The following is a 27,018-nucleotide window of genomic DNA, read 5'->3' on the forward strand; positions in this document are numbered from 1 at the left end:
ACACATGAGAACAAATGCCTGAAAGCAGAGGTTAGCTCGTCTTTAGCTTGAACACATTCATCACAAAAAATCATCCAGAGCAATATTACTTTTGTGAGACCAACAGCAACAAGAACAGACAGCTATACCTTACGTGCCAAGTTTTTCACGTTTGGATGACAATACCACTTATCTATGATACACTAAACAGAAATACATAAGAAATATTTAATAGAAGGTCTAGTTTGTTAAAAAGTTTCTGCAAACATTTGAAGGTCTGCTCTCTAGCCACCTACTTTTTTTCTCTTCCACCTTTTACAAATGCATAGAGCAACATCACAGTCCTGGTACTCACATCAGACAGTTTGTATTAAACATCTTGAAATATAAAACCAGCTACAAGTTTGGAGAGAAGAAAGCTGAGCAAAATATGGACAAGATTTATAAAATCATGAAGGCAGTGGATAAGGTGAGTGTAGAACTGCTATTTCATAATTCACAGTGCTTGAGCTAGGGTGCACCTGTTGAAAATGGAAGAAAAATTGGAAATTGAGGAGAAAAGATAAAATCGTGCATTTTTAATGTCATTGCTAGTGAACTACTGCAGTTTGATGCCAGAAAATGTTGGGTGCAAACAGCATTTAATCAACTGTACTCATAGATAACAGCTCCATGAATGTCTAGATAATAAAAGGATGAGGCAGACATCTCTAAATCCAATGTGCGTGGATTTCATAAGGAATAGACTAAAGAAAGTGACCAGGCTTATGTGCTGTTCTTAAACAGTACGTCCTACTCCCTCCATTGGAGACCAAATGCTGGTCCAGAGAGACTCTGCTGAGATCCACTTGGGTGTGTCTTCTGCTCCCTAATCGTCAAAAAGTTTTGAAGTTCATTGTTTTGAAAGATAATAAGCCTTCCAGGAAAGAGCATCAACAATTTACAACACTGTTCACAGATGTGTCACAGGCCAGATGGGCAGCTCACTAACACTGAAAGGTAAATGCCTACCCAGAAGAAGCCAAAGCACTGACACCAGACACTAGAAATTATCTCATCTGCCAAATCCAGCAGCCCAAGAGAAGTGAGGGTGCTGCTGCTCCATGCCCCCAGGTCCAACCAGTAGCAAGGCTGAAAATGTTTTCCCAAGAGGGACATATACACAAACACATACACGCCATACATACGTACATATATATGGCTGGACATACAGATCCTGGACAGACACTCTGAGCACTCCTACGTCATCCTGCTCCTTGATCTGGCTAAGCCCAGCAAATGTCCACTGATGGAAATATACGCATGCATCCAAGGTGGATTTCACCAGCAGCTTAGCTCAGAAACTCAGTCTGCCCAGTAGCAACCCAGTCTCCCCAGTTGCTGCACCTGGACGCTATCAGCCCTCAGGGTTGCAGCCCCGCTCCAGTTGCTGGTACAGAGCATTGCACACACAGCCAGAACTGTTCAGGACTTCCCTGTTCCCTATAGCCCCCCTTCTGTGTGGAGATATTGAAGAGACAGGACAGACTGTGATGGTCAGGAGCAGAACAAGCCCAGACAACTGTCCTGGCCAGCCCCTGCCAGCACAAAAACCAAGCCTTTTATTCAGTTATCACTCCACTTCCCAGATATGTTCCTTCCTGTATCACCTACATTGCTCACTCTCTCCACCTTTTGCTCATCTCCTAGACATTCCAGGTAGTATGACCTGAGCAATCCCCAAAAGCTTTTCCCCTGCACCCTGCAATGTGTCCCCCACCCCCAGCTAGCAACACTGTTAGTCCAAAAAGTGAACTGCAGAGCTGTTCCCTGACTGCGCATGGTGATGGTTTCACTCCTGGACACGGGATGGGGCTCTGTAGGCACAGGCCTGAGAGGAGACTGGACAGGATCTCTCTTTCTCTGTGTCCTTAATTTGGGTTTCTTCCTGCTCCTGTGCTCCTCTAGGTTGTGGAGATGACCTCTCGTGGCTCTCCCATGATGGGCCCAGTAATAACCTGGGAAAGTTCTGTTTGGGTTCCCACTCTGTGTCTGGGCATCTCCACAGTATGTAGATGAGATTTATCACACGACCTAACAAGTATCACTGCAGTCAGCCAGTCCTGAAATGCAATGACTTTCCACCAGCTTTCTAAGCTCTAACACACAGATTAAATCTGCTACAGGTCATCTGTTTCTTAAAATAAGCTGTGATGATCAGTCCCCTTCCTCAGCATCTGTTGGAAATCACCACATATTGCTCACCATAAACCAAATACGGTTATTAATGATTAGATAAATCACATAATGAACTAAGGGTTAGCACAGGATGTAGTCAGCAATGTGCAGGTCCCTGATGCTACAGCTTCATCGATCTCATCAAGGTCAAGGCAGCTATTTGAGTGGTTAAAACAAAGCCTTTGTGTCTCCGCTGAAGTGGGACATTACAGACACAGCCCCTGATCTGCAGACAGAAGTGCCTGGGGCCTCATCCAGTGCCCAGCCCAGCCAAGTCTTTTCACTGACACAGGAAGGCTTTGGACCAGCCTCTAGGATCACAATCCTTTATTTATTTTCTATTTTATTTTTGGGGGTTGTTATTACCTCTCTGTTGGTCTTCTGTTCCATTAAGTTGCTTTTGTGCTTCTTCAATTTTGTCTGCAAGAAACAGAAGTCACTGTTAAAATACATATATAAAAAAGGCAAGATTGTAGTGTGTCATTTACTGAAATCAGTCTTGAAATATCTGTTTATATTTAGGAGTGATATCATTCATGCGTAAATATGTGGTACATTATGAGTAATACAGCCATATAAAATTTTATCATGTTTTACCAGGGAGGCTATTGACATGTTAAATTACATGGAACCACAGAAAGAAAAGCACTGGCATCAGATCTGCAGTCAACAGCTAATCTCACTGTAGCTTCCTACCATCTATAGTAATGTGTGCAGTCAGGGGGCTCTTTGGAATAGGTGTTATGGTGCATTACAGAGTATTTTAATACATTTTTGAAAAATGTTGTTAGAACAAGTCAATGTTGCATTAAACATAGTGAGAGGAACAGCAAACAAGATTTGCTAAGTGAAGCAATGGAGCCAATACTGTCACACGGGAGCAGCAGGGGGCGAGTGGTGGCCCCCACCTTATTCCTCCGTGAAGCTACCAGAAATTCCCACACGCACAGCAGGAGCAAAAGGAGGCCCTGAGTCTTTATTCCCAGCCTGTCTTTCAGTTCACCTGCTGCCCCTCAGACATACTGGTGTTGGAATGAGAATTGTGCTTCTCCTGCTGCTGCACAGGCGGTCCCGTGGGAAGGGGGGACCTCATTCTGCACGTGTGCGTGTTTGTCTGAGCAGAGCAAGAAGCACAAAAAGGCGCAACTGGAGTGAATAAAAACTTGAGAATTATTTTCTTTTGGTAGCAAACAGTCCTCTGAATGGGTTCAGGATAAAAGGTTGTGTTGGTAAGAAGCAGCAGCACTGGGAAAGGCTGAGCTCTCTCTCTGGATGTTCTGAGCATCAAACTATGGCCTGACTAAACAAAATCTGAGCTCGGAACATGGCTTTCAGATCTAAATGATCATTTCCTAAAAAACCTGTGAAAACCCTTTTTTATTGTATTATTTTTTTTTCTTTTCCCCTGGTGGTGTCAGTTTTTATTGAACTAAATTGAAAGAACAGAATGTAACTGGATTCATCCTAAACCTCTCAGACTCTATTGGTACAACTCAAGAAATACCAGACTTCATGGCTGCCATAAACAGATGAAGGACAGCTCTGCAAAGTCCTCACCTCTTTCTTCACAAGCATGGAGGCTTTACTCAGCCTGACTTGTACTCACCCTTGCTATGCAACATAAGGTTTCAAAAAATGGCCCTTTCTTCAACACAATTCTCAGTAAGTGGGTTTAAATGACTTCTCTATTATTTATCAGCTGAACCACTCAAGCATGTTGGAACCATTTGTTCACAGTTGAAGTCTGATATTGTTTCTTGATTATTTCCTCAGTAGAACCAAATAATTACAACTGAATCAAACCCTTCTTGCATCTTTTAAGACTGAGTTTTGTCGAGCTCACTCTGGTTCTGCATTTCTGTTTTTCAGAACAAGTACCAGATTTCCTTTCCCATTAGAGTTCAGTAACTTCTCTGTCGTATATTGTCCCAGAGGATGAACCAGAACATCTCACAAGGGTGCTAACCGAGCAGACTCCCAGAGCTTCTCATGAGAAAGATTACTACTGCAATTTTAAAAGCCAAACTTCTTCCTGCTTCCTCTGGGGTTAGTGAGACATACACACATATTTAAAGGAAAGTTTTATCACATTTTCTTTTGTGCTGACTTACTGGCTGCTGAAGAAAAACACAAACAACTCAAAAAGAGCACAATCTTTCACCATCTCTTTACCAAGCCAGTTATGCAGGCTTACTTTAAACACAGAAAACTCGATATTTTCCTGAATTATAGCTACAGCTGAAATACTAAATGTGTTAATACATTTTTTTGTAGAAAGGGCTGTAAATAACCATTTCGAACAAAAATAAGAGGAACTGTAAACAAAGCATCTTTTATATACATGTGCCACTAATACTATCAGAGGAAAATGTATCTAGCAATCTTACAGTGTTTTTCCAGACTGTTGTTGCTTTACAGAAAGGTGATGGAATAAGCAATTTACAATGTTGCAGGACAGCTGTTAAAATACATGAACACACAGGAAAAAAATAAGTATCAACAAATTACCCATGTAAATGGAGCTGCAGGTTTTACCTAAAAACAACAAGAAATCAAACCCATAGTCTGGCTATCAAACTCACTTCCCCTATGCTTAGAGATATATTTAATGCAAAATGTATGGTGTTTCTGCCTTCAGAGTAAATGTTTTGTCAATAAAACTTACACCTAAATACATAGAAAACTGTAGTTTCATTATTAAAATAATTATCTGCATATTTCAAATAAATGCTACAAGAAATATATGCATTTGAATTCACAATCATCCTACTTTTTAGAGAAAAATTACGAAAGTATTTTGGAATCATGCTACATGAGATTGTCAGAAAGATCAAAGGCTTGGATTTCCTCTACTGAATTCTCTCTCTCTCTTATTGGAAAAAAACCCCCAACAGTTCCTATCAATAATTCCCAGCCACTTCTTTGTCAGACTGTAATCCCAAACAAAGAACCACAGATAACAGGAATAATAGCTAGGTAAACAGGTGCTTGGTACACAGCCAGAAAGTCTCCTACACTTGCTGCATCTGCTGAGAGGTTTTCCCCAAGGAGTTACATTTGCTGTGTATATTTCTTCATACCTATGGCAATATATCCCTGTGCGGAACAGTTTTGAACATTGTGAACACTGAAAAATCTCGGTGTTGGTGCTGGAAACCAAAAGCAGTGATCTGGACTGTAAATGAGGCATGAGTATTAACATCAGTCTGGGGCTAAATGTTTTGTTAGGGCCTACACCCTCCCAATGGCCAGCATCACACACTAGGTGCTCTGGCTATTACACCAAGGCATGTCTAAACCTTTGTACGAAATCTGTGGCAGCTGCTTCCCGCTCTGCTGCATTTTACAGCTACAGATCCTACACAGGCAACTGCGTGACAAACCGCTGTGTTTCAGGCTGGAGGGAAGAACTGGGTTATCCCTAAGGGCCATGGAGCAGGTGGCAAGAGCAGGCTTAGAGCCAAGTACCCCAGCAACACCAAAAGGCAGCCTCCCCAGGTCTTCTGCCAACTCGCACGTACGCCAGCAAGAACTTGCTAACTACATCAAATTTATATTATCCAGTCCTCTCCTTCTCTTGTGTGCCATTAAATTAGCTGTATGTCAAACATCTTAAGGAAAATTATTTCAGACAACATACCACATTCTGTCATAATTACATTATAGGCACTCTAATGGTACACACCTTTGAAAATGCTTTATCATCAAAAATACAGCACACAAAAATCATCTGTAAAGCCCAGGAGGAACTGAAAACTGAGAAGTCCTCTATTAATTGCAAATAATATTATCCAATCCAGTCATTGCTTGGTTTAATGTTATTTCAGAATTAAACCTGTAATATTGTCTAACCTGAACATTTTACAAAGGAAACATTTCCTTATCACTGGAATATTATCTACTTCTATTAGGATAAGAGAAAGCCATTTAACTAATGGAAATTTCTTATACATTTTAGGTATGGCACCCTCTTCATTTCTCATAAGTGCCAGAATAGTACATATCTTGACTACTTTACTATAAGACCTATGCTAATGGCCCTAATATTCAGCAGACAGACCCCTGGAGTAGCACACATCTAGAATTCAATGACAGTGAAAAACACACTCTCATTGAAGATGGGACACTTCTCACCAAGTGCTTACTAGAGGGGAAAACATGGAGCTGCAATGAAAGAGGAAATCATCATATGCATCGTGGTAGAGAATGGAGATTCCCTGTGACAGCAATGCAATGAGCCACAGAGCCAGCTCTTGGTTATCCCAGGCAGGTGCATGCCACAAAAATGCAAATCACATGTAGCATCATATAATAGTTTTATTTATATATTATACATATAAAATATGTATATACACACACATACCTGCATGTGTGTAAAAGAAAATGAAACAACTTGTGCACAATGGCTTTTCTTACTCCAGCAGGAAACCTTTTCATGTTATTCTCCAACACAGCTCTCCCAGCAGGTATCTGCTGTGTGGAAATATCATCACATTCCTTGAGGTTTTAAATATATAATGTAACTGTGCTTTTTAGAAATTCAAGGAAGGAAACTGGCATGCAGTAAAATATGCTTCTTGTTTTACACACCTCCTGCTGTGATAGATCATTACAAGGATACCAACAGTCTGAGTTAGATATGGTGGTGCTGTGGTGGGGTTTTAAATGAAAAAATAAACCAGTTTTTTCAACAGGTTTACAGTCTCTATTTTTGGTCTTCACTGAATGATATAACCCCACAGATTTTAATTAATTCACAAATAGAATTTAATTTACAGGGTTTTTTAAAAGATATCATCCCATTAATGTATAAAACCTTGAATATGTCTAGTATTCTGTGTATTAGATATGCATCATGAATTTTTAGTAAGATTTTAAAGGCCTTACTTATATGGTAAGTTATGGAAAACAAAGGCTTAGGAATTTCAGCAAGGAAAGCAAAAATACTGAGAAGTGTGAGGTTTGCAAAATATAAAACCAGTAACTTCTGACAGCAATTTAAGCTGGAGCACAACATATTTTCTAGTTGGGTGTTTGTTTGGTTTGTTTGTGGATTTTGTTTTGTTTTTTTTCATCTCTATTTTTTTTTTTTTTCTCTCAAGTGTCCCCAGAGCAGCACAATGAGATGACTTTGTCCTGTTGAACAACTCACCTGCCCCATACAGTGACAACACACAGAGGAATGAAATCACTTAGGAAGACCTACTTTTAAGCCTCCAGGAAAGCTTACAGGGGAGTGGTGGGTGCGAAAAGTTCACTAAGCTTTTGCAAAACATCCAAACACGAGTATTTTTCATTGCACATATTTGCATCTGTCTGTATCACTGTAAATAGGAGAATTTTTTGGCTTCTTGTTTAAGACGTATAATTGCTGCTTTAAAACAATAAAAAGTGCTTTGTTTTGGTTTTCTTTAATCACACATACTCTGGTTATGGACAAGTGGAAAATGAGCAGATTTCAGATTTAGAACATTATGGATGCTGAGAACAGGCTATGACATCAAAACTTTTAAAAATACAAGTTTATATCTTGCCTGAAAGGCTAGAGTTATATCTTCAAATATTTAACCAAAACAACTGGAAGGAAAATGTCAGCATATTTTTTCCCTTCAGTTAAAGACAAGAACAATTCTCAGGCCTTAGGCCTGAGTCATCCTAAAAATACCTCCTGCAAAACAGCTTCAGATGGCAGCAGATTTTCTTCTTGCTTTCTCATAAATTGCACTCTCTCTTACCTTACTGCATCGGGAGACATTTGAAAAGTAATTTAGAAAATCACTTTGCACTGGTTTTTAGATGGACACAAAGAAAGATGTCACTTCAATTATTTTTTCTTGTATTGATCATCTAGATCAGGGGCAGAAAAGAAAATCAAAGTGACAAAATATTCTTCAGCTGAAGTACATTAATGCAATCAGTCTGTATGCACCAGGCAGTATTACTGAAAACAATTGTCAGTGGGTTTTTATTTGGGGGAGACAGGGATGTGCACAGCTTAAGAAAAACACTGATGAAAGTTCAAAACGCTGTATTTTCCACTACTTAAATTCAGATAGCAAGTGAAAAGAGGCTGAGTCCCTGCATGGAAATCTCCATCTACAGACTACTGAAACCCGCCAGGCTGATGTGCCAGTAACAAAGTGCTTCACATTTCACGGGATGAGAAGTATGCCTGAAAGCATTTATTATTAAATCAATTAAACAAACAAATAAAAAAAATACCCTGAGTACCAGACGGGTGGTGCAGAGCAGCACATCATATGAATCATAGACTGGTTTGGGTTGGAAAGATCCCTTAGAGATCATTTAGTTCCAGCCCCTTGGCCATGGGCAAGGACACTTCCCACTAGACCACCCAAAGCCCCATCTAACCTGGCCTTGAACATCTCCAGGGCTCAGACTTGACACAGAGGACCTGAGCCCAGCCCCACATCCCATCTGAGCCATTTCACACCTCCTCCAGAGGGAAGACCCATGCTCCAAGCAGCAATGCCCATGCAGTACAGGCAGGGCAGGAAGGGCAGCCACATGAAGCCAATGAATGAAGCAAAGATGATGCAAGCTTGGAGCATTTCCCGGATGGAAGGTTCCCTTGGCACAGCAGGCAGTGTTTAATCCCAAGGCACCCTGCCTGCAGCTGTGGGTGCCCACCTGGGACTGGGGAGCATGCAGAAGCGCCCACGCTCCACTGCAAGGGGGCTGTGACGCTTGTCTTTCCCTTTTGCTAGGAGGAGGAAAGGCCCTTTACAACCTGCTAAAACAAGAATGCCGTAGTCCTAATGTGTTATGGTTAACTGAGATGAATCCCAAGACTTCCTTTAACCAGCTAATTAAGGAAAAGAAAAAGAAAAAAAACCCTAACCCAAAACCCCAAAGTCTTGTCTGTACAAGGAGCCCATTAGGTTAATTGGGAGGCGGTGCAGCTGGTGGGATGCTGCCTCTTGCCATTCCTCAGGGAGCGTGGAGGCTCAGCAGGCCCCTGCACGTCCCCACACTGCAGGAGAGCCTCCAAAACTGAAACCCAACCAGCCGAGCCAGGGTCCCGACTGCACCCCGGGCATGGTACTGCCGTCCCTCAGTGCTGAAGGAGGGGACCCTGCACCCAGGGCTGCAAGGGCTGACAGACACAGGCAGCTGAGGACGCCTTTGATGGCCCCAAGTTTCCACCACCGCCTTCCTGCCACAAAGCAAACACCTTCAAAGCTGGCAGACAGCAGCAAGAAGGCATTTCATGAAACCCACTGGACGAGGCACTCTCCTCACTCAGATTTAAATCTAGTTCTAATTGGAAACCACTCTTCTGTCCCCATACGTTTCCTTTTTCCAGTTTAATGAGGAACACTCAAGATTAAAAGGAAGAGATCAGATGAGGAAAGACAGTCTCTTCATCTTTGTAATTTCATACTGTGGGAACTTAACACTTTTTGGCATATGGTTTGTTTTGTGGTTTCTCCTTTCCAGTTGGGGCTTAGAGAATCACAGCACCACGGCTTAGTGAGTTGCCAAATGCTGAGGCTGGTAACTGATAGCACAGATGTCCCCAGCCTATCAAAACTGCAAGGTAAAACAGATTAAATCTCGAAGTTTGTCCAATACTACTGGGTCTGAAGAGTGTTTGTAAAGCTGTAAGAGGGGGTAAAAAAGGCCTCTTAAATTATGTAAATTCAAAACTCTTAACAGCTAGTAGGGTAATGCAGCAGCAGTCATCCTATTAAGAACTATAAACTACTTTTTTAAACATCTAAAATGAGATTTTAAACAACTGATAATGTTCTACTAGTCATTATAACCTTGACTAATGACGTGTTTGATCAGTTTTTCAGAAAAATTTGATGCATTTTCATTCTAATGTCAACTTTGAATACTCATCATACTCCCTGCCATATATAATTATTTGCATTTAAATATGAAGAACTCATGACAGATACTTTATATAACCCTGCTGAAAACAGAAAATGAAGATCCTCCTTTTATTATTCTTCATTTTAAGAAAAAAAGAGGCTTGTATATTTGAAAATACAATCTATAATCTCCAGTTTAAATTTGTATCAGCAATGATCTGCTATACTGTATATACAATAAAACAGTCAATGCAAAAGCTGTATATAAATTAAATATAATGGCTTTACCCTTGCCATCACATATATTACTCAAATATGCTAAGGGCTCCTGATGCGTTGACAAGGTTGACAAGGTGTATGTGCATAAATTACATATGAACCCAAACTCTGTCCCTGTGAAATTTATTTGTGATTGGGGAACTTTCAATCTTGTGTTTGTTTGTTTCCATTATTTGAATTTTTATTATGAGGCTTTTAAACTCATTAAAAACTGAGCACGGGAGGCGGTGGGGAGGAAGAGGATTTTTGGATGACTGTCGCCTTAGAGAAGGATATAGCAAACAGCGAGGCACCTGTGGGGAGAGGCACAGTACCTGCCAAGCATAAAATTTCAGAAGTGTAGGTGAAGTATCTTCAGAAATACCTCCTGTCTGGCACCTTCTCACCCTGTGTAAGCCAACACACAAGGGTGGCACTTGCCACGGCTAGATCCTTTTCCACCTGCCCCACAAAGCCAGGTGATCCAGCATCCTGTGTGTGCTCCTGAGAGCACCGGCTGAGTCGCCAGAGATAATTCCTTTATACATTGTCTCCCTCCGGTACCGAATTACAAACACAAGTACTGATTGCATTCCATTTGCATAGCTCCTAATTAGCCATCTAGCACAATAATTACCCCATTGCTATGCTGATCCTACGGCATTGTTCTGCCCCACTGCCAATTTCAGCTGCCTACCTAGGACAGGGTGATTATTATCACTAAAATCTGCATAATAATTACTTAACAGCCTCTAGGGTATTCACTGTTCCGAGGCTCAGTTTTGGCTTTCTGGGTGTTGTTTCTATACCTAACCCAATATCAGTGTTAGAAGTTAAGATAGTAAAGTCATGAGTTGCTCTAGTTCACCAGCTTCTCCAAGCTGCTGCTAGGAGCACCTTCATACCTTCTGCACTGAGACAGGTTCCCTCCCCCAGCAGGTTTACTGGCCTATGATCTGTTGTCCCCAAACTGGAAAAAGGTGTGGTTTTCAATTCTATATATATTTCTTTTTCTTTCAAGTCTGACACAGAAATTAAATAAATGCCAGTGAAATATCTGAAAACATAAAAAAAAAAAAAAACAAAACAAAACAAACAAAAAAAAAAAAAAAAAAAAAAAAAAAAACAAAAAACCAAAACAAAACCAACAAACCAACAGCTTTTCCACTGACTGGAAATGTCAAAATAATAATATGTGGAGCTCAAAGGTTTTGTTAAATTCTGTATTTTCTCAAATACAGATCCTAAACCACAGCGACAAACGATGCAGCCAGCCACTCCTCAACCAAACAGGGGAAAAAGTTTCCATGCATCTTTCTGGTACTCCAAAAGCACTTGTTCTCAACTGCAAGGCAGGTGAGGGAGGGCTTGCTCAACACAAGAAGGCACAAAACTGGTTCAACAGGTAGAACAACACCAAGACTTGGTGTTTCATCACCTTCAACAACAGTGCAGAGGCTTTCAGCAAGCTCTCTGAGAGGTCAAACTTCTCTGTAATTTCTTCTTCTCTTTCTGGACTTCCTCAAACACTATCGAGTTTACAAGGCAGACATCAGGTAGGTAGACCTATTCAGCACTAGGAACCTACAGCACCAACAACCCTGTTTAAGCAGAGATTAATTTTCTTAAGCTTAGCATATACCCTAAAAATTATCTCTTTACTGAGATTCTAAAATGTCTATAGAAATAATTTAAACTAATAGATCTTGAGAAGGACTTTGGATACTGAAGTTCTTATAATTACCTGATATTAAGATGGACAATAAACAGTACTGCTGGCTAAGGAAAAAGGAAGGTTTTGGTGATTAACAAAAAACCAAAACAAATCAAAAGCCCACAAGTCAAGCCAAAAGTCCAGCCCAATATGTTGCCTCCAACAGCAGCTAACAGCAGAAGTTGAGGGAAAAGCAGAAGAGTAAGTCACAGATTCTGAAACCAGGCAACACTGAAGTGATCCCCAGGAGCTGTTCTTGAACTTCATGGGTCCCACAGATTATTCCTACATTAGTTTCTCCAAGTGTCTTTTTTTTTTTTTTAATCCATGGGAGCTTTTCATACTGAATCCATGTAAGCTTTTCACATCTTTCTTCAAACTGTAGGGCCTCATCTACTTAAGTCATGCTTTACACAAAAGCTGTTCAATAAACTTTTGACCTCTGCAGCTTTTGCAGTGCTATTTTATACTCTTTGTTAGTGGAAGTGAAGAAGAGCGAGACAATTAGGAGGAAGACATCAGAATCGATCCCACTGTTAGAGATGAAGGCACACCATGGATGCTACAGTGACAGATATGTTTTTCTGTACTACTGCCATAAATATTCCTAATGCTTTGCTTTTTGACAGCTAACGAGTACACAGTTGACTTTGCCACACAAATACATGACCCCCAGATCTCATGCCCAAGTGTAAACAAGCAACTCAATTTAAATGAAAAGTTTGAATAATTTTCCTGTGGACATCACTTCACATTTATCTGCACTGAATTTCATTTGTCATTTTTGCAATATGGTTGCACAGCAACCTAATGTCATTTTGAAATCCTTTGCATTTTCATTTGCATCTTCATCTTCACCTCCCTTGATAACTCCCATCAAATCAGCAACACTGCCACTTCACCATTCCTGCTCTTTTCCTGGATCACTCAAGCAAACGGGAATCGACAGCGGCACATTTCTATTAACTGTAAAACAGCAGGCAATGCTTGTCTCCTAAGAGCAGGTATTCACTGCAAAATGTGTAAATATCAGCCTCTCAGTAAATTTACACACAAGGGATTTTTCTGCTGGGGTATGTTGGGGGAGTTCACTCGATACTGTGTCTTCTTTAAAACCTTGTCCTTATTTCCAGCCTGTCTTTAAAATCCAGCCTGCCCAAACACAGTCATACCTTCACCATGTACAGCCCAAAGTGCCAAGTGCCTCTGGGTCACTACCTCCAGCCACCCTGTTCACTCCTTCCTCACCAGCTCCTGCCTGTGCTGGAGCATCTTAATGTAATACCGCTATAACTGGATCAACTCTAACACACAGCCTGGGGCTTTTCCACACTGAAGGGCAGCTGCCTTTTTGTGCTAGTCAGTAAATCCCCTTCCAACAGGGCTGCAAAACCACACCTTCATATTCAAAATCACTCTTTTAGAATGACTAAACATTAAATGCAAAGTCAAAGCTTTTCATTGACTTTACTAAGGGATCTCATTTTTTTGCTTACTTGTTTTTCCAAGAACCGAGTAAGTCTTAATGTAACATGTATGGGAACACAGTCTAACATATGAACTGTCATAATGGCATCAGTGAATCTTAGCGCTAAAAACCCAAAAAAACCTAAAAATCCACAATTCACTTGTTATGCTAAACCTTGCTCTGTGCACTTTGTCAGCTTATTTTGCCATAGTAATTTTCTATTTTTGCCGTGACTTTTTTACATGCCAAATGAAATGTTACTAGCTGCAGATTTAAAGTGAAAAAACAACATCAGAAACTGAACTGATAAAATGAAAAACACCTTTGAAAAGCTCGTCAATACAAGCTGATGTAGAACTAGGTGTTTCTGAAACACAGAACTTTAGCAAAGGCACAAAGATACAGCATTTTTCTTGTTAACAGTGTGTTTCAGCCATGAACAGGGGCTTAGCCACTTTAAGAGGCTTCCAAACCCAACAGCCCTAGGGAGTTCGTGTTTTTTTCTCTGGGCAAATTATAGATGGGTGGTGATAAATATACATATTAAGCCAATACCTCACTCCATGCCTTTAGTGACTTATTTTACTGTTTTCCTCTACCTGCTCCCATCCTCCTTCAAGACCAGAGTCAAAGACTAGGTCTAGAGTATCCCAGTGAGCACTTGGGTCTTTTCCAACCCATGTGCTATTCCTGATAAAGATGGCAGGAGTGAGCATAAACCATCTCTCCAGAAGCTGATCATGCCCTGCTCGGGTTTAGGCAGACCCAAAGCAGAGCAAGTAAGTTGTGCGATGATTACCCTACATCATCCAAAATCTTCCCAGATACTCCACAAGGAATGACTTGGGGAAGGAGGGAGCCAATCAGCAGGCATTCTGTGAGGAAATCAGGCATGCCAGGGAGATGTTCGGTACTGAAAGGGCAGTTCACATTATTATGAAGGGATAGTTTCTGGTCACAACCACACACCAGCCTGCTGAGGCTGTGCTTGGCTTTAAGCACCAACCTGGTTACTCTACAAACCACACCAGCCATTTTCAAGCTCCTCTCTGCTTCTCTTCTCCAAGATTTCTGCTTGGAGCGGGGTTGTGCTGGTCCCAAAGTACTTGTTAAAACCTGTCTCCAGCACAGCCAGCTCTGTCTCTCTCCTCCTCCATGCCTGCTCCAGCTGGTCCCGGGAGCCAAGAGGGTAGGCTGGCTCCAGGGCCACTGCTGCTGCAGCCTCCCTGCTCCCAGTCTCACCCGCAGGCACCCTGCCCACCCTGGCTCACCCACATGGACAGCACTGCCCTTGTCCCTGACCACTGCAAAAAGTCAGAATTGCTCAGATCATATAAATCCAGTAAAAGGGAGCAGAGACAAAGAACTGAATTTATACAGAAAGGGAACAGAATAGTGAAACCTTTAATCAGTCCTCCAAAGTAGAGTCCCAGATTTTTTTTTCTCCCTCTTTGAGGAGGGCTGGGAATTTTTAAAATATTTGCCCTAGATGGTAATCAGCATCAAATCTGAAGAAAAAACCCTGAAATGCTGTTTCTCTCCCCCTCCAAGAAAGATAATATGTTCTCTCCCAAGAAATAAAATAAAGGAGGCTGAAGTATCTGGCATTCCTTTTTTTGAATGTCTCCAAGATACCCTTGGATAAGAAATCAGCTCTTGAAAAAAAAAATATCCTAGAATATTGACACTGCAAATTTAGCTCATTGACTTTTATAAGAAAAACCCCAGTTATTACAAGAGAAGGTTTTGTTCAGTAAATAAAGAATAGAAAACAAATAAGGCAGTATGCAGATAGTTAAGTGTATTATTAATATGCTATGAAGTGTTTTGAAAGATGAAGAAAAAATTGTATAGATTGATTCACATTCACCTCATCCCACAAGAAGTACAGTTCCTATACTATGGAAGAGCAAACTACTATGAATTCTTTAAAAAAAAACCCAACAAGTAAAATCTAAGCCAATCCAAAACCCAGCCCTCTTCCCTTACTTTTCTAGGCTCAGTGGTGAAATTTTCTTTCCGTACTTGCAAGCTTAGGAAGATAATTAATGAGCTACTTCTTAGACACCTACAAAATAATAGCGCTCTGCAACATGAACATCATCCAAGTGTTTCTTCCCTGTTTTATTTAGAATTCACACTCAATTTTGTGCTGTCTGATTGAAGATGAGGGGGTGGTAAGGAACATGGGGGAGAAAGCCACAGCAAGCTGCTGCACACACCATCCCAATTCTGTGTTTGGAAGTGAACAATTCAACCTGGAGGGAGCTCACTTCAAGAACCATGTGCCAGAGTGAGAATCCAAGGATTTCAAGTCCTCAAACAAATTTTTTTTTTGGCCTTTAACATAAAGATTTTACACTAATCAACCCTGTGCCACAACAGAGTAGAAAGAATTACATCCAACTTTATTAACTAATTTACAGTTAGATTTTTTGTTTTGTTTTGTTTTGTTGGAACAATGACTTCTGGAAAATATGGTGGGTGGGAGAAGAGGTTATCAGAATGTGATACTTGACTAAAACAATGAAAATGAAAACCCAGTAGAATGTCCTGAAAATGCTTTTTACATTTGTTTTTTAATAAGTTTGTTCGGACATTTTCTTGGTAGCACTAAAATTAATGACTTAAGAAACTGCCCCAAATTTCCCAAACTATTCAGATTTTAAAGGGCATTTCCTCCCAACCCCCTACATATATCCTAATCTGTTTATTTCAGTTTTAAATGTCGTACCTATTTACAGAAGTATTTTTCTCTTTTTTTTTTTTTTTTTTTTTTTAACAGCTCAGCTAAAATAAATTCCTGCTCTAAGTTTCCACATTTCCTGGCAGAGAAAGGCTAACTGAGACAAAAATTGTGCATGGTTAATAGGAAGAAATGTAACACTGGAAACTTCACATGCACAAAGAAGGGAAGGAGGACAGAGAACAAGGCCAACTGGATGATCTCTGTTACTCTCTGATTTCTCTTCCCTGAGGAGGTTCACAGTGACTAGTAAACCACTGAGTTTCCCTGGCCTGGACACCTGGAGTTGTGTTGAGGGAAAAGGCTTGGCCAGCTTCTCACTAAAGCTCATACCTTGAACATTTCAACCAAGACAAGAAATCATAGTCATGACCTGCCGAGGAACAAATGTTGCTCTTACTCTTCTCCACTTACATCTTCTCAACATTCACTTTGTTCACTGTTACAAACCATCACACAAAGCTGCTGGAATGACTGGATTTCCTAGCACAGAAGAAACAGAAGAAAGGCTGGGCTCAGTGCTCCTCAGCCTCCCCCAAGAGTCTTCTCTCTTGCCAATCCCTCCTCTGCCAAGAATCACATCACCAAGACCAGGTTCCTCCCATCTACTGCCACCAGATTCACCTGGTGCTGATACTTAGGGCTGTGAGTGGTGGGCATCCACCAAATGCATAGATCTGTTACTGCCCTTGTGAACTGCAGTAGGTCAAAGGCTTCTGATGGCTCTGAAGGAGACCTCAGGGTGTGCACAGAGCTCAGAGACCATTTTCCTCTCTTTCTTTATGGTTCTTAAAAGTAGAGGCAAATAGTTTGCTCCATGTGGAAACAGATGAAGGAGAAGGAAAGGAGACAGGAGAACAAAGGCAGCATAAAAGACAGTACAGGGAAAAAAAGAAGAAAAATATGAAGTACAATATGAGGCATATAAAAAGTGGCTACACTGTAGAAATGATGCACCGAAATGATTTGCTTCTTTTGCTTCCTTTTTCCTGAGAAAATGATAGATCAGTTCACAGTTTGAAGAATCTACTTAGGAGAAATCACAGCAAGTAGGACAATACTAAACACATGATTTCCCATTTCTCTTTTAACAAAATACTGGGCAATATTTTATCAGTGACTAAATTTAATTAAAATAAATACTCTTAAAGCAGATGACCTGCTGCTTTCATATCTTTGACAGTCTTTCTGTACAGTTTATTTTCTGTAGCTACAATTCATAAATACAAACTAAATAATCTCGGGTTAATCCTGGGACAAGACTAACCAATTTCTTATAGATTGACAGGTATTTGCCTTTTGGTTTCATGCTGTAGGATAAATTTTAAGCATAGAATACTTTCAAAGAGAGAAACGAAAGAATAAATCAGCCAACCACATCCAAAAGTCAACAACACACCCCATACCCTTTCAGTTCATGTCACTTTTATGGTTTAGGTGTTAAAATACTTTAGTTTTTATTTTACCAAGTTAGTAATTACTTCCAACCATATTAAACTGTGACAGTTTTATTTTTAAAAAGTTCCAGAAATTATGTTTTATTCAAATTGAATACTCAAGCAGTATTCATGAACAACTCAAGCCAGGATTCACTAACAGAATCCAACCTTAGTTACCAATTAACAACTGGATAAAATTTTCACACTCCTAGTAGATGATCTTCAAGATTTTGGTGGCTGCAATTTTACTACCTCATGTACTACAGTAAACAAAAGACTTGGAAATTATTGCTCCAAATTCGGCATAAAAGCAGGGTCAAACCCAGTGGCACTCATTAAATACCCCTTGAAAAATTAGGATTTAAATATGGAAAAACAGACAGAGTTTTAAAATTATTAGCAGGATATAGTTCTGAGCATGCAAATATTTTAATTTCCTGGCGTAGTTCCCAGCTGAACAACAGGCTATCATATCGCACCTTGCGAGTCACCTCCTCAAGGGACAGCTGCAGCAATGCAACCCAACCAGCACATTAGCAGCCTAAATTGTGGACTATGGAAAAGTGTTTGTACCTGGAATGCTGTGTAACAACAAAAATGCTAAGGTAAGAAGGCATGATCAAAGCACTGAAATACATAAAGAAAGAAATAGGTCAAATCCCTGTATTTTTTTAAACTACTCTTAACATTCAATTTATGACCTTTTGGTCTGTGGCACTGAGGAACTGACCTGCAGGTCTTGATGACTCTCTGAAAATAACCACATAGCACATAAGGTTCATTCCTGGGCACTTTGCTGGTTTATTTTTTTAATTCTTTGTAGGAAGGGTCAGTCTTTGCACATAAAATATTAGGCTGCTTCAGGAAAAATACAGACAATACAACTATGTCAGAAATAGAAAAAGTTCTAAGAGCAGTACAAATACTTAGGAGTCCGCAGATGATTCCTAATGAGAAGAGTCTAAAAGTTTACAGCAGTTTAATTTACAGAGAAGTGAGGAATATTTGAAATAAGGGTATATTAAACAATAAATGATACCGGGAAGGTCTAACTGAGCATTAGTGGAATAGAAGACCTAACTGAAGCTTTGTAACTCTTACTTCTTATATCAAGTCGTAGGTCTTAGGAGTTAAACTTCTCACCAATTTTGTGATAACAATTTATCTCAGCTCCCATTTCCTCCCTGCTTTCAGGCAGATATTTAAAATATGTGTGTTTGAGATTTAGCCTTCCCACTACAAATGAATTCATTGATCAATTCTGTTTGAAAAACACTTTTAAACACGATGAGATATGAGCTCTTGGGCTTTTGTCCTGGAATATTGAAGCTGTGAACTGGGGAATCTCAGCACTTTCTTTACTAAGAAGAACACTCCCTGAGTAAGGGCAAACAGATAACATTCTCAATGAAGATCAAATGTGATTTTCAGAACACCACCCAGATACTAATTGCACTGCTTAAAGATTAAAAAAATCCACAAAACAAAATAACAAAACAAAATGGTCCACAGCTGGTTCTTGCAAAATTGTCCACTGAACCCCTTGTTATTATCCCTCAGAAACACTTTGCAGGAGCCACTTTGAGACAGGATCCTGACGAATCACTCTGAGTTTGTTTTAAAGAACTGAGGAAAGAGTTAAAAATTATTCTGGTTGCTTTAGAAACTGACATCCTTTGTTTTGGTTGAGATGAAATACCATTACATGCATGCAATACCCTTTAAACTTGCCACTGTTCCAACAATAACTAAAGCTATTCTAAGAAACTACCACCCAAAAGGAGATCACCACAGAATTACAGTAAGTTTGCCGCTGCAAAGCTGGATCATACTTGCAACATTACCAAAAATGCTCAGCCAAGCCTAGCTGGGAGTGACCTCAGTGTAACCACCAAAACACGACAATGACTGCTGCTCACCGACTCCATCACAACCACAGCGATCGAACAGCAAGAGGGGAGTTTCTATTTTCAAGAGCAGCTTGCAGCTAAATGTATTTTCAGCAAACTTGATACTAACCCAAGTAACTAAGATAACATTTCTACACAAGAAAATCAAAACACTGCTAAAATTTAATGATTAGGCTAAACCCATGTGGTTTTACCATGCATTTTTATGGTTGCATTTCACCCAAATTGCAAACTTTAGACTGCTGAGTTCACATTCTCTTGTTTACTGATACTAACACTTCAGTTCTAGTCAGAAGCACACCTGATCACTGACCCTTCAGTTTTCTTTTAAACAATACAGACTTTTAAACTTGTAAGCTGTTTCAAGTTGGCATCACTTCATTTAAAACCATTGCAATTAATATAATTCAAGCATGGAAAGGAATTTTTGTTTTGCAATGCTTTTAGCTTTCACAAACCCGTTCCCCAGCCCATCCATGCTGAGTCATCTCCCACACACTCCCCTCTACCTGACAGCCTCCCATGGCCCACAAGAACAGAAACCTCCTGTTTTGACATCTATCCCTCCACAAATGAACCTCAAAGGACCACTTTGAACCAACCCAGCAAAAACTTTTAAAACAATGTTTTGAAACACTCATGTTCCAGTAATAGCTATGCATATACAGTATATAATGCTACATGTGACAATATATGTGACATGACTTCTAACTCTTGATCTATCTTAACATTTTGGAGATTGTTCTGACTAAAATTAAAAACACTGATAGGCAAAACGAAGCTCAATATTTTGCAAACTAAGCTGCCATCTCTCCCTCTACATATGCCTATGAATGTACCATTTTTAAGAATGCATAATTAACTGTAAGAAAACAGTTCTCAGAAACCAGAAAGCTAAAGTATTTATATCAAAAGCTGAATCTTTCTCACTCTATCTGCACAAATAAACCCACTGAAGTTGCCAGCTTTGTCAAAGTGAGCAAGATTAGGTTCTAAACATAAATCAATTTAAGCAGTCAGAAACCTACAAGAAGTACTAAAGTTGCCTTCAAATTCCTTGCAGATTTTTACAAAATAAAAGTCATTGACACAGTCTGTAGAAACAAAGTTAGTATTTTTTAAGACAGCATTACTACCACATTTCTATTAGGGACATTTGAAAACTGATTACAATTATGGTATTTCTAGATAGTATTACAAGGGTGTTTTAGGCATGGGGAGTGGGGAGGTGGTGGTGGTGGTGGTGGAACAGGGTACTGATCTTACGACTGCAATGTCATCTAAAATCCCAAGTATCCATCCACACTGGTCAGTCAGATTTGCATTGTTCTGATTTAATTTTTTTGTTTTTTTCTTTTATTGTTGTTTTTATTTTGTTGCTTTTTGGGTTTTTTTTCTGGTTGCTCTTTTTTGCTTCCAAATTTTGCTGTGTATTTATAACCATAGAAGTCAGTAAAGGGACTTGATTTGCAAGAGGCACTACAATCAGACAGATCTAAGATAAAAATAAAACTCATTATCTATAAGGTTGCTCTCAAAAGTCAACTATCACACTGGCATCACAAGAAATTAATTCATCAGTATATTTTTGACAAGCATAGTTTTTTTCTCTGAAAGGTCATTTTTCTAAATTAAGCTAAGTATTAAATATCTTTGCTGTTCTGTCACACATCTCAACTCCTGAAATGTTTTCACAGTAAAATCAAATTACATCAGAGATAAACATATGAAATAAAGTTTCACATGCATTTAAATTTGACATTTGTACCGTAAGCAATGTAAGCAAACACTAAGGCCTGTTTGTACGTTTTATAAACTACATTAATGGAAAATGTGCTTACTTGGTAAATACAGTATAGCCTAGTTTTGCCCAGAAAGTGTCCTTGTTTTAGAACTCCTCTAAACACAAACTGTTAATCATGAGATGTAGATCTGGAAATCACTGGTGTTCATATCATAGTCTGCTAGTGAAGGATTAGGACCATATTTACTGAGCACGTGCCAGAATCATAGAATAGTTTGGGCTGGAAGGGACCTTCAAAGGTCACCTAATCCCATCCCCTGCAATGAGCAGGGACATCTTAAAGAGACCAGCTTGCTCAGAGCCCCATCCAACCTGACCTTTATTTCCAGGGAGGGCGCATCTAACACCTCTCTGGGCAACCTGTTCCAGTGTCTCACCACCCTCGCAGTAAAGAATTTCTTCCTTTTATCTAATCTAAATCCACCCTCTTTCAGTTTAAAGTCATTACCCCTTGTCCTATCACTAATGCCCTTGTATAAAGTCCCTCCCCCCATCTGTGTGGGTTTTCCTTACTGAACTCGGGAACGCAGACTGATATCCTGCACACTGTGCCCTGCTGCACGCCACCTCTACGTTCTCCTCTATCCTTCCCCTCTCTCATCAAACAGCGCTGGAATGGAATCCACCAGAGCTGCTGCCCAGGACTTTGCTTCTGACTCCTACTCTGCCTCCAGAAGGTGCTTTGCTGGGCTCTTTCAACCAGCAGGAGTGAAACCTTGTGATGAACTATGGAAAATAGCCACCTCTCCCCTTCCGTGTTAGGAAAGGAAACCTACCTGCAACACCAACAAGAAAAAGCAGCTCCGCAGGATAAAAAACGGGAATCCTCTGGTGCCAAGCAGACATGCCAAAGACAACTTCTCTTTGTGAATAAATACAGCACAAAGAACAAAGGCTCTCCTCCCTTTTTGCACCTACTGGAGTTCCTCTGTGATGAGTGGATCTTCTGCAGCGCCTGCCTTCCTGGCAGGCGAGGGTTACAGGAGTGTCTTCACTCATTTAAGTGCGTTTCTTGAGTACACAGTTACCCAACACACCCAAGGCACTCCAACGCTTTTTTTTTAAAAAGAAAAATACTTCCTTTCCAGCTGGAACAGTTTTGTTTTTTCAAACCTAGGTCTGTAAGCGAAGCCACAGAAGCGCTCTGAATGTGGTGCACCGAGACCCTCAGTATCCCAGTAAAGGAGACATTAATTTCTTGGCAGCACAACTCTCTCCCTACGTACTGGAACGTAGGCTGAGCTCCAGACTTGCAAGAGACCTCGACATTCACAAGAACCTCCTCCATTTTCACCTGTGCACCTTTTTCCCTCCCACAGAAGGTCATTAAGTATCTGCTGAACATTCCTTCCAAAGCCACAGAAGACACCTACACCAGCAAGCCCCACCACCATGAACAAACACCCATTCTGCCATCTCACAGCAAAAAATACTTGACTGTGTTCTTCCTAAATTAAACACTTCAAGTCATTTTGAAAGAGAAAGAGCAGGATATGAACAAATAAGGAAGTATTTGCCCATGAAAAGGCAATGAGGCCTTCTGTGAGGAGATATCTGCAATTGCTCAGCTGCAGTAACATGTAGAAAATCTAACTCTGCATTTGAAAGGCCATCAGTGAAATCAAAATCCGTCATGCAGCACTGCATAGGCCATAAGAGCCTTATTACCAGGATTCGTACCTGCCACAGTTTCCTTAAAATACCTTCTCCCTCCTGAACAACTCTTCAGCTAAAGGCCATTCAAAAACCGTGGAAAGCTTCCCTTTGGGCACACATTCAGGAAAAGACACAGCAGGAACATTCTGTGTAGGTACCAGTCACATCCATCATCAGTGGGTCTGTGCCAGGCAGAGTGCGGCCGAAATCTCTGATCACGTGTCGGTAGAAATAGGCCTTTTTTACTGACAGCCTGAATAGTTGAAAGCATGAAGGAATCCAAATTATTCTAGTGCTGATGTAGGATTTTAATCACACACATAGGTTTTTAATCACACAGGTCTGAAGGAGACAAGGAGAAATCACTGGTGTTCATATCACAGTCTGCTAGTGAAGGATTAGGACCATATTTACTGAGCAGTGTGCCCAACACATATAAAAGGGAAAAAAATACTTAGTCCCTTTCTCCCAAGAAGTTTAACTCACTCATACTCTTAAAAAATACTGATTCTATTTCACAAACATTACAGATTCCCAAAACCCGTATCTCTGCTCAAAGCCCTAAGCATCCTGACAAAGTCACTGTGTCTGTTCAGGTGATGTTTATTCTTTCCCTCAAACACTATTTTTAATCATTTTATCCAAAGCAAAATGGTGGAACTCCACAACTATACAGGGTTTGGAGGTACTGTAGAATCTGCTTGCTTTGTTACTATGTTACACCTGATTACAGCTCAGAGGTCTGGAACAATACCTTAGGAGAAATGAAGATGCGAATCATACCCAACCTGCAGCCTGCTCTTTGCCATGCTCCCCCAGCGACCCAGGACTTTGGGAGAGTGGGGTAGTAAGGCAAGCTCCCCAGGTGGCCCTCAGGGCTGGTGGTGATGCCTGGGCTGCACATCACCACCAGGACTGCTGCAGAGATGGAAGCAGAGAGGGGCATTCCCACATCTGGCCACCACCTTGGCTACAGGAAGGGTCAGAAACACTTTTCCAGACACTCAAGATACTGATGGAGCTGTGAATGCATCAAGTTGAAAGGATGTTGACAAATATTTGTCCTCGTCATTATTTGAAGTAGAAGAAAAAGGTTAAGCTGTCTGAGAGAAATTAAATGTTTTAATAGGGACAAGGGCAAATACGAAGTTGTCAGGATGTAAAAATGCAACCTTCATAAAACTGTTCATGCTTTAATCTATGCAACCAATAAAGACACAGTAAAAATAACCATGCTACACTCTGCTTGAATGCTGTTGACATAAGATCTATGGGAGAGAAAATAAAAAGTAAATAACCAATCAGTCCGCTGTTACACTGCTGATTGCTGAAGATACATGGCAGGAAATGATACCTCCTGTCTCATACAGTTCAACAGGGCTTGGAGCAAACCAAGATTTAATTTGTAATATTTCATTTCTAGCTCAGATTTGAGATGGCTGGCCATGCTAATTTCCAAATTTTTGCTTTATATCACATCTGATTTATATTTAAGAAGCAACATTTGAAAACAAACAGTGCAACAGTAAAGCTTCCTCAAGGCATAATGCCAAGGAAAACCTGAAGGCTGCACTAAACCACACTAGCAAACACATTTTGGGAATACCTTGTGCAGGCCAATAAGAATCTCTGTGCTGTATTATCAAAGGGGATTTAAGTATTATACCACAAATCCTGCGTAGCAAGAAGTAGATCAAGCATATCAATCCACATGCTCTCCTTTAAAATTCCCCCTATAAAAACTAGGTTTTAAGAAAACAGGTTGACAATAAATGTCAACTGGAGACTAAAATGCATTATATGGTACATTATCCTCACATTTATCCCCAAAACAAGTAATGTATATCCATAAAATCAGAGCAAAATAAATTGAAACACATCATGGTTGGGAAATGTACTGTTAAGGCACATGGAGACTTCCTAACACCAGAGTCAGTACAGGGACTCTTACTAAGATATTCCAGAATTTTGAAATCCTAAATTCAATTTTCTTTAATGATCAGCTGGCCATTTCTCCCATTCTAATATTACAAAAAGACACATTGTTTGGCTATAGTATATGGTGGCTGACACCTATCTTCCCCTGAAACTGTAAGTTCCAAAGGAGATGAAAAAAAGATGCTGCCAGAGGGAATCTGCCAAAACAAAAAAAAATTGTGAGACAAAATTCACTACCAAAATCTAAGGTATTTGTGGAAAGGAAGAGCTTCAGCAAGTTCTACATTACAAAATATTTTCTGGAATGACCAGTTTCATCTTTCCTAAAAAAACCCAACAAAAAAACTCAAAAAACATTTGACCAAAGCTTTCCTTCAAGTTTTTTATTAATTTAAACTAGAAGCCATGCAGACTTTGAAAACTGAAATTCAGTGCAAAGTCTTTAAAACATGTAACAGTGAATCTCTGATTTAACACACATTTTAATTTCAGAAAAACTGAAAAACTATAGAAATATGACAAATTTTGAGTTTTCTAACATTTGAATTTTTGTTGGTTTTTTCCCCATTAAATACAAGTTATAAAGGAAAACAAAGTCACACTTCTAAAAATAACGTAAACTATGTCCTACGAATCTAATTTCAATGAGCTTTAATTGTAGATGTTTGAGTACAGTACAAATCTACTCTGAAGGTCATCTGACATACCCACAAGGAATGGCTTGGCACACACTTATTAGAAGGGGATTTAATATCTATTGCTTATTCTAATCTGTGAACAAATTTACTACTGTCCAGGGGACTCCTTCTGAAAATACACCTGTTTTAAGCAATTTCAATAGGGCTATGTTTTGCTTTTTGCACTAACAACATGGTAGCCATTGTAAAGCTACAATTATGGATGTCAAAATGCAGGGCTTTTTCTTTGTTATCTCTCCAGCCATCGCTTACAGCAGTACACAGGCGCACACAGGTGAATATCTCACAGGGAAGCTGAAATGCCTTCCCCAAGCCCATGCTCCAGTCTTAGGTGAGCATTTGACTCTTCACCAAAATTCAGACAGGCTGACTATAAAGTTCCCGAGGATTTTGAGAGAACCAGAAATTCATCTTTCAATTTTATTAGGAAACCAAAACTTCCTGGCACAACCCCACAACATCCACATATCTGTGGGAACTCCCTTGTTATTACTTCCATTCCCCTGTGGCAAGAGACTGCAAACCAGCCAAATCTCACACAAAGGTTCACTTCTCCATCGCACCTGTGGAATCCCAGGGCGTAGATGAAAGTGAGGACTGACTGCCTTGGAAAATGTCCAGGCACAGAGCAGTAAAAAAAGCAGGCAGCAAGTCACCTACCAGAAGCTCCAAATTCCCTCTTTTAAAGCAAGCAGGAAAAGGGAAGGGGATTCTTGTTTTTGACCACATAGCTCAGTGATAGGAAGGCAGAAGAGAATGTGTGGGATGATGATGGAGAGGTGAGGGTGAAACATCACAGGGAATTTCTTAGTGAGGGGAAGTCTGGTCTCTGGTTTAGGAACTTGTCATGGGATATGTGAGTTTGGTACCAACGCCCAACACAACCTTCCTGTGTACTTTATAGTTCCAGTCCGTAAAACAACATTTCCACGCTCCAAGAATTTATTGGAAAGATAATTATATTCCTAAGGAACATAGTGGCTGCACACATGAAGTCTTACAGAGGTATTTAGACACTTTATTGCCAACTACTTACATAGAACATACTCTAAAATTAACCCCTTGCCTGCCCTCCTGACCATATCTTCTCATTTACCGGTGCCCTTTCCAATGACACACAAACATTTAAAGGCAGCTTTTTACTGCTATTTTATAGAATCATGGAATGGTTTGGGTTGGAAAGGATCTTAAAGATCATCTAGTTCCAATCCCCCTGCCACAGGCAGGGAAACCTTCCACTAGACCAGGCTGCTCAAAGCCTCATTCAACCTGGCCTTGGACACTTCCAAGGATGGGGCATCCAGAGCTTCTCCGGGCAACCTGCGCCAGTGTCTCATCATGTATTATTAT

General features: G+C 40.2%; 1 protein-coding gene across 10 annotated transcripts in view; it reads right to left on the reverse strand.

Annotated features, from left to right (window-relative positions):
- Positions 1-27,018, reverse strand: part of HIVEP1 (HIVEP zinc finger 1) — a 129,014-nt gene that overhangs the window by 56,193 nt on the left and 45,803 nt on the right. For all 10 annotated transcript variants that reach the window (XM_069008100.1, XM_069008092.1, XM_069008096.1 and 7 more), the window contains one exon: positions 2,563-2,616. In XM_069008100.1, the coding sequence (XP_068864201.1) occupies positions 2,563-2,616 (54 nt within the window). The remainder of the gene's footprint in view (positions 1-2,562; positions 2,617-27,018) is intronic.

The sequence above is a fragment of the Aphelocoma coerulescens genome, chromosome 2 (assembly GCF_041296385.1).
Source record: "Aphelocoma coerulescens isolate FSJ_1873_10779 chromosome 2, UR_Acoe_1.0, whole genome shotgun sequence".
Taxonomy (NCBI): domain Eukaryota; kingdom Metazoa; phylum Chordata; class Aves; order Passeriformes; family Corvidae; genus Aphelocoma; species Aphelocoma coerulescens.